This window comes from Barbus barbus, assembly GCF_936440315.1.
Source record: "Barbus barbus genome assembly, chromosome: 12".
In the NCBI taxonomy this organism is placed as follows: domain Eukaryota; kingdom Metazoa; phylum Chordata; class Actinopteri; order Cypriniformes; family Cyprinidae; genus Barbus; species Barbus barbus.
In genome coordinates, this window is record NC_136740.1 from 27,346,396 (window position 1) to 27,359,184 (window position 12,789).

General features: G+C 36.0%; 1 protein-coding gene across 3 annotated transcripts in view; it reads right to left on the reverse strand.

The window, feature by feature from the left end:
- Positions 1-12,789, reverse strand: part of rims2a (regulating synaptic membrane exocytosis 2a) — a gene marked incomplete at its 5' end in the record, with an annotated part of 169,336 nt that overhangs the window by 131,149 nt on the left and 25,398 nt on the right. For all 3 annotated transcript variants that reach the window (XM_079430542.1, XM_079430543.1, XM_079430541.1), the window contains one exon: positions 8,307-8,517. In XM_079430542.1, coding sequence (XP_079286668.1) covers positions 8,307-8,517 — 211 coding nt within the window. The remainder of the gene's footprint in view (positions 1-8,306; positions 8,518-12,789) is intronic.

Below are 12,789 nucleotides of genomic sequence, written 5' to 3' on the forward strand. Positions count from 1 at the left end.
TATGTTTGCTAAATCAATCACATTACATGAGTCAAAATCTGCTAAGGGGTAATAATGAAACAAATTATTTAAAAAGTGATTTTTCACTATTATTAGCAATAGGATCTGTACTTTCTTGGGTTAAAATAAAAGATTTTTGTTGTTAGAGACAATAGACAAACTTTGTGCATCAAAACCACTCCTTTTCTGGTAAAAAAAAAAAAATCAATGAATTTGCAACAGCTGAATGTAACGTTTTTGACAAGCAAAGCATGTCAGTTTCTGTCATTTTTAATTAATTTAAGCCAAAAAATAAACATTCTGTAAAATAAGTACAATGAACTACGCAAAAAGCATTTCGAACATCTCAAGCACATTTTATAATACCCAAAAATCAAACATGTTATCACCATGTCCGTCAAAAACTTAGGCTGGCTGCCGTTTGGAATATTAGAACTAAAAACATTTACATAACACTCATAAGCATAAATCACTTCACTGAATGTTGGCTAAGAAATAAATAATTATTACCTTACGATCTATCTGTTTTCAAATCCACATCATTTGTCTATATATCTTGCGCATTGATGTCTGTCAAAAAATAACATGCACAATACATGGCAGTATTCATGAGACGCCTGCAGAGGTCCAGGGAGTACATGCATTTTGTGAAAAAACCCAAACTACTGGATGTTTTGACTACGCCATCACTTTCTGAGGAGGAGAAAATGGCAGCCTGAGCAGCTTAAATATGCTGTCTCTCAGAGACCGTAACACACCTAATACATAACGCATGCCAGTATGAAATCGCTGAAATTGACAAGTGAATTTTATAAAATTAAGTTTTATCCCTGTCTTCAGTTATTTAAAAGATTAAGGCAATTATCAAGGTTTGATAAAATGTTTAATTTTCCAATAAAATACAGGGTGGGCCATTTATATGGATACACCGTAATAACATGGGAATGGTTGGTGATATTAAAGTCCTGTTTGTGGCACATTAGTATATGTGAGGGGGCAAACTCCTCAAGATGGGTGGTGACCATGGTGGCCATTTAGAAGTCGGCCATCTTGGATACAACTTTTGTTTTTTCAATAGGAAGAGGGCCATGTGACACATCAAACTTATTGGTAATGTCACAAGAAAAACAATGGTGTGCTTGGTTTCAACGTAACTTTATTCGTTCATGAGTTATTTACAAGTTTCTGACCACTTATAAAATGTGTTCAATGTGCTGCCCATTGTGTTGGATTGTCAATGCAACCCTCTTCTCCCACTCTTCACACACTGATAGCAACACCGCAGGAGAAATGCCAGCACAGGCATCCAGTATCCGTAGTTTCAGGTGCTGCACATCTCGTATCTTCACACCATAGACAATTGCCTTCAGATGACCCCAAAGATAAAAGTCTAAGGGGGTCAGATCGGGAGACCTTGGGGGCCATTCAACTGGCCCACGACGACCAATCCACTTTCCAGGAAACTGTTCATCTAGGAATGCTCGGACCTGGCACCCATAATGTGGTGGTGCACCATCTTGCTGGAAAAACTCAGGGAACGTGCCAGCTTCAGTGCATAAAGAGGGAAACACATCATCATGTAGCAATTTCAAATATCCAGTGGCCTTGAGATTTCCATTGATGGTGCACCACCACATTATGGGTGCCAGGTCCGAGCATTCCTAGATGAACAGTTTCCTGGAAAGTGGATTGGTCGTCGTGGGCCAGTTGAATGGCCCCCAAGGTCTCCCGATCTGACCCCCTTGGGAGAAGAGTGGGAGAAGAGGGTTGCATTGACAATCCAACACAATGGGCAGTACATTGAACACATTTTATAAGTGGTCAGAAACGTGTAAATAACTCATGAACGAATAAAGTTACGTTGAAACCAAGCACACCATTGTTTTTCTTGTGACATTACCAATAAGTTTGATGTGTCACATGGCCCTCTTCCTATTGAAAAAACAAAAGTTGTATCCAAGATGGCCGACTTCTAAATGGCCACCATGGTCACCACCCATCTTGAGGAGTTTGCCCCCTCACATATACTAATGTGCCACAAACAGGACTTTAATATCACCAACCATTCCCATGTTATTACGGTGTATCCATATAAATGGCCCACCCTGTATATATTTTAAATGATTTGTTACATTTAATTACCCATTTGCAGATTTTGTGCCATATAAACTAAATCTTTGGCACTGTATTCACTTAAGATTTCTCTTATTTTTAAACTTAAAACCTATGCTGTGGGTGTGGCTTGGTTGGTGAAGCATATGCTTAGGTTATTTCCTGATAAAATCCCACCCGTTCTCCCAACCATTTCCTGTAACCTTTCTACTTTAAATGAAGTAAAGTAAAACCTAATCGTATATGGGACACCTGGGGTCGGATTCACGAAACATTCTTAAAGGGGTCCAATTATGCTCTTTTACAAAGTCTTGATTTTGTTTTGGGGGTGTACTAGTAGAACATGCTCTCATGCTTAGTGGTTCGAAAATCGCATTATTTTTCACATAATTTACATTATTACAATAACTTTCTCCCCAGCCTGACACAACCGACTCGATTAGTTCCAGGTTTGATGAAGGCCCGCCTTCCGAAAAACTAAATGTGTTGTGGTTGGTTAGCTGTCCCAGTGCGTTGTGATTGGTAAACAGCTTAGACGGCGTTTCAGTATTGCCCCGCCCCCTTGCCAAAACAGCAAGTTCATCAATATTGCCATATCTATTCAGACCTCGAGAATATTGAACAAGAGGATCGGGCAGAACATTTGCACGCACAGATATTGTAACACATATTAAAGTGGTAATGTTATTGTTGTTGTTGTTTTTGGCTAAATCACGTTTTAGATGGGATGTCAACAACAGCTTAAAAATAACTGCATTGACTATGTACAGATAAGTGCAACGGTAATATTTATTATGTTTAATGTTCTTTAATTCTAACATTATAACATGAATTGCACTGAAACTGTTATACAGTTGAATTTATTTATACCATAGTCCCCAGACTTGTCTTAAATCCCAAACAGTAAGGATTATTTAATACATTTATTGGGTTATGTCAAATTAATTGTTATATTTAAGCATTACAACAACATTAGCTACATATAATACATAGTAGGACTATTAATAAGGATGTGCATGAGTTTTGACAGCGATGACTGATTTATTACATCAAGATAGACATGTAGACTACAATTCTATAGTGTTTTATGGTGTTTGTTTGTTTGCTGGATGGCTTTGTTTTGACCTTTGAGAGCCTGATAATCATGGTGACAATAACTGTCACGGTGCAGAAAAGAAATGTGGGATGGAAAAGATTTCCTGTTTGTGTTCCACTGAAAAAGGAGAATGAGTAAATCATACAATAATTACAATTTTGGGTTAAATATTCTTTTAAATCTTGCACAAATCATTAAAGAAACTAAACATAGATCCAGACAGCAGTTAGTAGCTACCACTAACTTCAGTGTCAGTGAAAAGCGTAAAAGGCTCTTTTTCCATCAGCATTTTCTTCTCTTCCCCAAACACTGACAGTTGTGGTGAAAGAGATCCTGTTTGAGACAGCATCAATATTTACAGCTCCCGGTGTCTCGTGCGGCGATGGGAGCTGTTGGACATCACACACTGGAACATGATAGTCCAGTTCTGGCGACAAACATGAGGCAATGTCTGCATGTTCACTGCACGTTTGTATATCCATCCAAAATCATCATCATGATAAGGGGAAACAATAGCAGAGGTATCTACCTTCACTGCCACTTACAACAAAATTTTACTTTGTTTTTGTATTGAAACTTAATTTAAATTTTATTAAATTCATTGTCATTTTTTAATATTTCTATTTAGCTTTAATTTATTTTTATGTCTATGTTTATAATGTTAGTACTTCAAATTAAACTCATTTTATTTCAGATAGTTGCCAAGTCAACATTTCTAATTTTTATTTTTATTTTTTTCATCTAATATTTATATTTGTTTTATTTCAGCAGTCTTTAAATGAATGAAAACCGTTTCAGTTTTGTGACAAGGACATCAATAAATAAATGTTTCAAATATAAATGAAATCTCCAACATTTTGGAAATGAATGATATTTTGTATATCAAAAACGGTCAAATCGACCAGCAAAACAATACTAAATTTGCACCAGCTGATAAGAATGAAACAAGCATAAACACCCTTCAGTTTTTCTTTGATCTTCAACAGCAACTTCTAGCTTTATATTTGAAGATATTTCTATGTAAAACCATCTCTGGGGTTTAGAAAGGTTAGAATCACAAGTACTGTCTCCATTCAAACCCTTAATGGAGTAAACCACAGAGGGGAGAAACAAAATCCAGTCATCAAGAACTAACCAGCAATTCAATCCTCTGCTGGGCAACCGGATAAAAGCTCGGCACGGCCTTGCTACTGTGGAGATACCGGAATACGTAAGTAAACAGAACTGCAGACTATCCCAAAAATCAGACAGACATCTAACACTCAGACAACAGAGGTAAAAGAAAGAAACGTGAAAACAACACACTCCAGGGCTGCAAACTATAACCAGTGAGACTTGAGCTGGCCAGGAGACATCGTAATGCTCAATTATGGGCAACTATAGGAGTGAAAATAGATTTTTGTGTGTTTTAATTTTATATTTCATACTGTATATAGACATCTGGACATGTTATGGTAATGAACAGCCTATAATTTTGTGTTTTAATTTGAAGTTTATACACATGCTAATAAATAATTTCCTTTTGGAATTTTTTTAAATAATTTTTCTTAGATATACATCAGGACACGTTATAGCAATGAATAGCCTTCATATAGAAAACGGAATTGAATATTTATACATTTGAATATGTTAAAGTAATGTATAGCCTTCATTTTCTTTATAATTTCATATATATTTTTTTACTTTAAATTTAATGTTTATGTATCTGGACAAAACTTGGCAATGAATAGCTTTTATTTTCTTCATTCAAAATATTGTTTAAGATCCCCCCCCCCCCCTCCCCAAGTTGATTTTGGTGCAAAATGTGACCTATGTTTTCCTGAGATTCTCCCATATACTGCCATATTATTGGGCTTTATTAAGACTAGTTAGACTCACAGGTTTGTGTGAGTGAGGTCTGTGGGGATCACCATAACTCAGAAGCGGGGTCGGTGTGTAACAGGGAACACTCCAGATGAACCTGCTGCATCACCATCTGTGCTCAAGGGAACACGAGAGCGTTTCTATTGTCCTTCTGCACAAAGAGCCCGCCGCCTGCCAGCCTGGAGCCGGACGCAACACTTACTACGCTGTACTCATGCAGCCAAAACAGCATGCACAATAAAGAGGCTGCTGTTTAATTGCTCAGGGAGTTCTCATTTAACGATCAACTTTGTCCTTAATAAAAAACGAAATTCTGAACCTATAAAGGTGGCATATACTGGAGAAACATCTGAGAAGTAGAAGATTTAAGCCAAATCTCAATTTGATGCAGTTGGAATGGAATATATGTGACCCTGGACCACAAAGTCTTAAGTGTCAATTTTTCAAAATTGAGATTTATGCATAATCTGAAAGTGAATAAATACGCTTTCCATTAATGTATGGTTTGTTAGGATCTGACAATATTTGGCCGAGATACAACTATTTGAAAATCTGGAATCTGAGGGTGCAAAAAAAAAAAAAAATCAAAATACTGAGAAAATCGCTTTTAAAGTTGTCCAAATGAAGTCCTTAGCAATGCATATTACTAATCAAAAATGAAGTTTTGACATTTATGGTAAGAAATGTACAAAATATCTTCATGGAACATGATCTTTACTTAATATCCTAAAGATTTTTGGCATAAAAGAAAAATCAATAATTTTGACCCACACAATGTATTTTTGGCTATTGCTACAAATATACCCCAGCAACTTAAGACTGGTTTTGTGCTCCAGGGTCACATATATATTAAAAAATAATAATAATAATAAAAATAAGATCTTTTAGAACTCTAAATTGTCTAATCAAATTGCAATAATATAGTGTTCTTTTTGTCGCTATTGTTCCATCGGTCACTATTCAATCACAACCACAACAAAAATGAAAATTCCCAAAGCCAATTCTTGTTTATTTTAAAGCTATTATTGTGGTTTTCCCACTTTAAAATAATATGAAAAGGTGCTGATGTTGAAATGAAGGGTGATGCAATGTCATCAAGTTTGGTTATAGCGACATCACAACCATTTCTCATTTAGTGTAGGTTCTGTAAGCGATTTCCATTTTGATAACTCCAACCATTTTGCCATCATTGTAGAAACTGTTAATAAAATGTATAGCCCTATTTAAAAAAAAAACATGCAAGTAGCAATAATATAACAAATATATAATCTAATGATATAGATAAATGTTACATTTATTAATATTAATATAATATTTAAAAAATACATGCATATTTTCACATTTAAAAAATATTTTTTATTGATTTTTAATGAATAAGAAGTGCATGAATTACCTTTTAATTTGTTTAAAAACGCATATATACAATAATATATATATATATATATATATATATATATATATATACACACACACACACACACACACACACACACACACACACACACAGTTGAGGTCAAATGTTTGCATCTCCCTTCCAGAATGTGCAAAATGTTAATTATTTCACCAAAATATCATACAATATGCATGTTATTGTTTATTTAGTACTGACCTGAATAAGATATTTCACATAATAGATGTTTACATATAGTCCACAAGAGAAAATAATAGTTGAATTTATAAAAATTGACTTAAAAAGGAGTCTTAGATGTCCTCCCTACCTGTGAGACATTTCTGAGGCTCATTTTATGTGTTTCTCCAAAAAAAATAATAATAATAATAATCGCTTACAGCACCTTTAATGGAGGTATGCAATCATCTAAGCTAAATATCAAAGCATAGACAAGAAAAAAAGGGTGCTGACCACTTTATCCTCCTGTTGCAATTCCACAGTGGAGGAAAAGCAAGAGAGAAAGACAAGGGAAAAAAGAAGAGGGGAGAACAAGTGTGAGTGACATTCAGACACACATAAAGAGATGTTCATGTACTACTGCAGCCAATCACATCGCCGCTTATTACTCTGAGCAAAGTCCTTTAAAAGCACTAAGACTGTACTGGGAGAGAGACAGCAAAAGGTTAGATAAGCAGTTTCTGGTCTGATACATCCATCGCCCTGGGCCAACAGACGAGGTGGTAAAAACAGAGGGAGTATCACCCTCTTGTGGTCGTTGCATTACCTGCTCAACCCTCAGCGACCAGCAGCAGGAAATAACAAATAAGACCAAACGTGTTACAATGAGTTGAATGACTTCTGTATGAAAATTAATACTGTATTAATACTGTGAGTTCAACTACTTAAATATTAAAATATTTTAGCATCTATTAACATCTCACTATCACATTTTAAATGTCAAATATGCTCAGAATGGCATACTATGCACCCTATTTTGCAGTATGCTATATGCAAACTAAGCACAGCATATGTACATTTTGCGTGCAGTATACAACCAAAGCACAGTACACGAATACTGTATCCAACAATGCACTTGATGTTAGAAATTGCATTTGGTGTCACTTTAGAAAAATCATTTTAGCCTATTGCTTGATTGGATTGCCGAGTAAACCCTATACTGTATCATATTTGATACGCAATGCTTTAAAAACTTTGCTGAGAATTGTAATTAAAAGCATTTAAGTATAATTCTGAAAATATTCACCTTCAGCTGGCTCACGTCAATTTTATCAAGATTTTATCAAATAAATCTAAGAATGACTTTTTAGTATTATTTCAAGATAAACACTAGACTGAAGCAAGGTTGACATGATTATCAATATTTTATAAACCCAAAAAATATGATACTTCAGGCTTTTGAGAAACATTAATCTTTTAATCGTCATTGTATTGCACTGTATTATATGTTTTACCCCACTACAACTACAAAGCTTTGATCATAAAACTAAGCATTTATGTATATCTTACAATCTATAAAGTCGAAATGTTCCATTTCAAAAGATTTCTCTGATTATTATTTCAAATGTAAGGCTTAACCATATTTATTTCAAAGATGCTAAACAGACAGTTATGCGACAACAGTGTGGTTTATTACCGTTTGCAACATTTCTCACTTTGTAAGTTATTTAAAAAATTAGTGGGCAGCATGCAATGCATACTGTATCGTATGTTATTTTTTCATTCTGAACACAGCCATCAATACAGGAATGACAAGTGTTGATGTCCAGCTGAAGTCAGTGCTTGTATATAAACGTCCGTGTGATCTGAGGAGCGTTACGGCTGTACCTTGTTAGAGCGCAGTGAAACTCTTCCTCCACAGCGAGCGCAGAACTTGGTTTGGCAATAAGAACAGAGGTGGCCACAGCCGTCGGCAAACTTGGTTTTATGGCAGATTCCGCAGGTGGGGGCATCACTCTTCTGCTCCTGGGTGCTCGGTGCCTCATCCCCCATCTTCTTCACCTGGTCCTTATACATTTCAAATTGCTGGTGCAATTTCCTGCAGGGAACAGAACACAGCCATTCAGAACACAGCAAGAAAACATGTTATAAGTTTAAACATTGCGAGACAATAATACACTTGAGAAAGGGGATTCTGGGGTTTAGTCATGGTTTACAACCAAAAGGACAATTTTACTGCACAGTGGCTGCTCATTAGACTTGATTGACTTGTGTTTCATTCAAATATTAACTTTTTCTCAGTTCATTATGCTAAAAACCTTTTAAAAAATAAAATACAAAACAATTGCTTACAGGTACATCTAAAAAAGTTCAAATATTGTGAAAAAGGTCAATATTTTTGTCACTCATTTCAGAAAGTGAAACCCATATATTATATAGATTCATTACACATAGAGTGAAATATTTCAAGCCTTTATTTCTTGAAATTTTGATGATTATGGCTTACAGATAATGAAAACCCAAAATTCAGTGTCTCAGAAAATTTGAATATTACATAAGATAAAAAAAGGATATTTTAAACAGAAATGTCAGGCGTCTGAAAAGTATGTTCATTTCTATGCACTCAATATTTGGTTGGGCCTCCTTTTGCATGAATTACTGCATCAATGCAGCGTGGCATGGAGGTGATCAGTTTGTGGCACTGCTGAGGTGTAATGGAAACTCAGGTTGCTTTGATAGCAACCTTCAGGTCATCTGCATTGTTGGGTCTGGTGTCTCTCATCTTCCTCTTGACAATACCCCATGGATTCTCTATGGGGTTCAGGTCAGGCGAGTTTGCTAGCCAATCAAGCACAGTAACACCATGGTCATTGAACCAGCTATTGGTACCTTTGGCAGTGTGGGCAGGTGCCAAGTCCTGCTGGAAAATGAAATCAGCATCTCCATAAAGCTTGTCAGCAGAAGGAAGCATGAAGTGCTCTAAAATTTCCTGGTAGATGGCTGCGTTGACTGTGGACTTCAGAAAACACAGTGGACCAACACCAGCAGATGACATGGCAGCCCAAATCATCACTGACTGTGGAAACTTCACACTGGACTTCAAGCAGCATGGATTCTGTGCCTCTCCACTCTTCCTCCAGACTCTGGGACCTTGATTTCCAAATTAAATGCAAATTTACTTTCATCTGAAAAGAGGACTTTGGACCACTGAGCAACAGTCCAGTTGTTTTTCTCCACAGCCCAGGTAAGACGCTTCTGACGTTGTCTCTGGTTCAGAAGTGGCTTGGTAGCCCTTTTCCTGAAGACATCTGAGCGTGGTGACTCTTGATGCACTGACTCCAGCTTCAGTCCACTCCTTGTGAAGCTCTCCCAAGTGTTTGAATCAGATTTGCTTGACAGTATTCTCAAGCTTGCAGTCATCCCTGTTGCTTGTGCACCTTTTCCTACCCAAATTCTTCCTTCCAGTCAACTTTGCATTTAATATGCTTTGATACAGCACTCTGTAAACAGCCACACCTTTCAGTAATGACCCTCTTTGACTTACCCTCTTTGTGGAGGGCATCAATGTCGTCTTTTGGATCATTGCTAAGTCAGCAGCCTTCCCCATTATTGTGGTTTCAAAGAACAAGAGATACCAGGAATTTATACTGTAGGGATGGTCATTAATTGAATCTCAAATGTAAATATTCTAATATTTTGAGATACTGATTTTTGACTTTCATGAGCTGTAAGCTCTAATTATCAAAATTAAAACAAATAAACTTTTTAAATGTTTACTTTACATGTAATGAATCTAAAATATATGAATGTTTCACTTTTTGAAATGTTACAAGAAAAAATGAACTTTTTCTCAATATTCAAAGTTTTTTAGATGTACCTGTATATAGTAAAAGTATACAGCTTTAAAATGAATATGAAGACTAACAGTCCCTATTTGCTTTCCATGTCATTGTCTTGTAATCTCAAACATTTTTTGAAAGACATTAACTTTTAATCAGTAAGAATGCATTAAATTGATCAGCAAAGAGACAGCTGCTTAAAATGTAAAAAAATATTTATTTAAAATAAATGCTACTATTTTGAGCTTTCTAATCAAATAATTCTGAAAAAGTGTCTTCAACACTGATAATAAATGTTTCTTAAACACCAAATTAGCATATTAGAATGATTTCTAAATGCGACACTGAAGACTGGATTAATGACACTGAAAATTCTGCAAAATAAACTACATTTTAAAATATCTTAAACTAGAAAACGGTTATTTTAAATTGTAATAAAATTTTACAACATTAATGTTTTTACTATATGTTTGAAAAAAATTATTTATGCAAATAATAATTTTATTTTATGATTATTAACTTCAAAAACATAAAAAAAGATAAATAATAATAATAAAAAAAACCTACCGACCCCAAACTTTTGAACTGTGTATATTACAATAAATTAAATTGCTGAAAATGGTATAAAAGTTTTAAAAAATGTGAATTGCTATATATGTATATATATATATATATTTTTTTTTTTTTATTCTGATTTTTTTTTTTTTTTACTCGTACACAATTAAAAAAAGAAAAAACCTATATACAATATCATAAAATGTTTTTGAATAAATCCTCAAAACACATTGTTCTCACAGCAAATTTCCTGGTGTTAAATCAACACTGCTCGGTGTACACTGGGGAATTTACTGTGCTGAAAGAAAACCCACATTCACATGTGAAATATGCACAGAATCACAATAATGACTAGGTTTTGCTGGTTGTCAATAAGCACTAGCTCTGATTAAACTCTGTTACGACTGCAGGAGGTGTCAGACGGACACTAAACAGTGATAAGAACTTTCTGTTCTTCAGCCCACTTTGTCAGCAATTAAAGCATCACGTGCAGCCTTGAGACTATTTGTGGCTGAACTCATGCAATGATAACACGTCAAGCTCACGTGCATCTCCTCATATAGACTGTAAAACTGACACAGATGTAGACGTGACAGAGCTGCCCAAAGTTCCAACTATAAAACCTGATAATTATCAATACATTCAAATAAATATCAACTTGATCTTGAGCAGGCAGATCACCTTGAGCGTGTTTATATAAGGATGTTGTTTAATCATGCACCCTCTCATTACCGTAAGAGAGCAGAGGGGGTCAAAGGCTTGAGACAGACCCTGAAACGCTACCTGAAGGCACGCATGATGCACATGCATTTTGTATGTCCCCTGTCAATCAACCGTAGCCGTGGAAACCGAATACTGGGGGCTAACACCATAAGCTGTCGATTAGAGGAGGTTTGGTCCCACATCTGCCCCTGCAACATTCATTAGCAGGCTGAATTATTGAACACGCTGATCTATTTACTACAGCAGAACGCCTGGGTGTTACCCAGATTTCACCTGGCCACCTCCCACCAAACTCAAACTCGAGCACATTCTCACGCTAATCACTAACTCTGACAGGAGAGTTTGAATGCTTAATGCAAAGGAGTTTGTTTCATGTAAATTTAATGAACACATATGTAATTGAACTTGTATTAGTCTTCTTTGACTCCAGCATAAACCAGTTGATAAAAAAAAAAAAAAAAAATGGCAAAGCATGTTTGATTCACATATATAGTCTGTAATACCTGGAGAAAGCTATACATTAGCATTCCCATTCATTGCAATAGCATATTTAGTTTATTTCACATTTGTAAAAGTCCTACTGGTGATATACATGATACATGTTGCTGAAATAATGGAAATAAGTTGAGGCACTTCAATTACTAACTGTAAATAAATATGGAGTAAAAACTGAAATACAAATACATTTTTATATTAGGGTAAAAAAATGGGTTGAATGCTACAAATGCGAAATCCGAAAACCAGTCTGGTGTGACCACCATTTGCCTCACGCAGTGCAACACATCTCCTTTGCATAGAGTTGATCGGGTTGTTGATTGTGGCCTGTGGAATGTTGGTCTACTCCTCTTCAATGGCTGTGCGAAGTTGCTGGATATTGGCAGGAACTGGAACATGCTGTCGTATACGCCGATCCAGAGCATCCCAAACATGCTCAATGGGTGACATGTCCGATGAGTATGCTGGCCATGCAAGAACTGGGATGTTTTCAGCTTCCAGGAATTGTGTACAGATCCTTGCAACATGGGGCCGTGCATTATCATGCTGCAACATGAGGTGATAGTCATGGATGAATGCCACAACAATGGGCCTCAGGATCTCGTCACGGTATCTCTGTGCATTCAAAATGTCATCAATGAAATGCACCTGTGTTTGTTGTCCATAACATACACCTGCCCATAGCATAACCTCACGGCCACCATGGGCCACTCGATCCACAACGCTGACATCAGCAAACCGCTTACCCACACGATGCC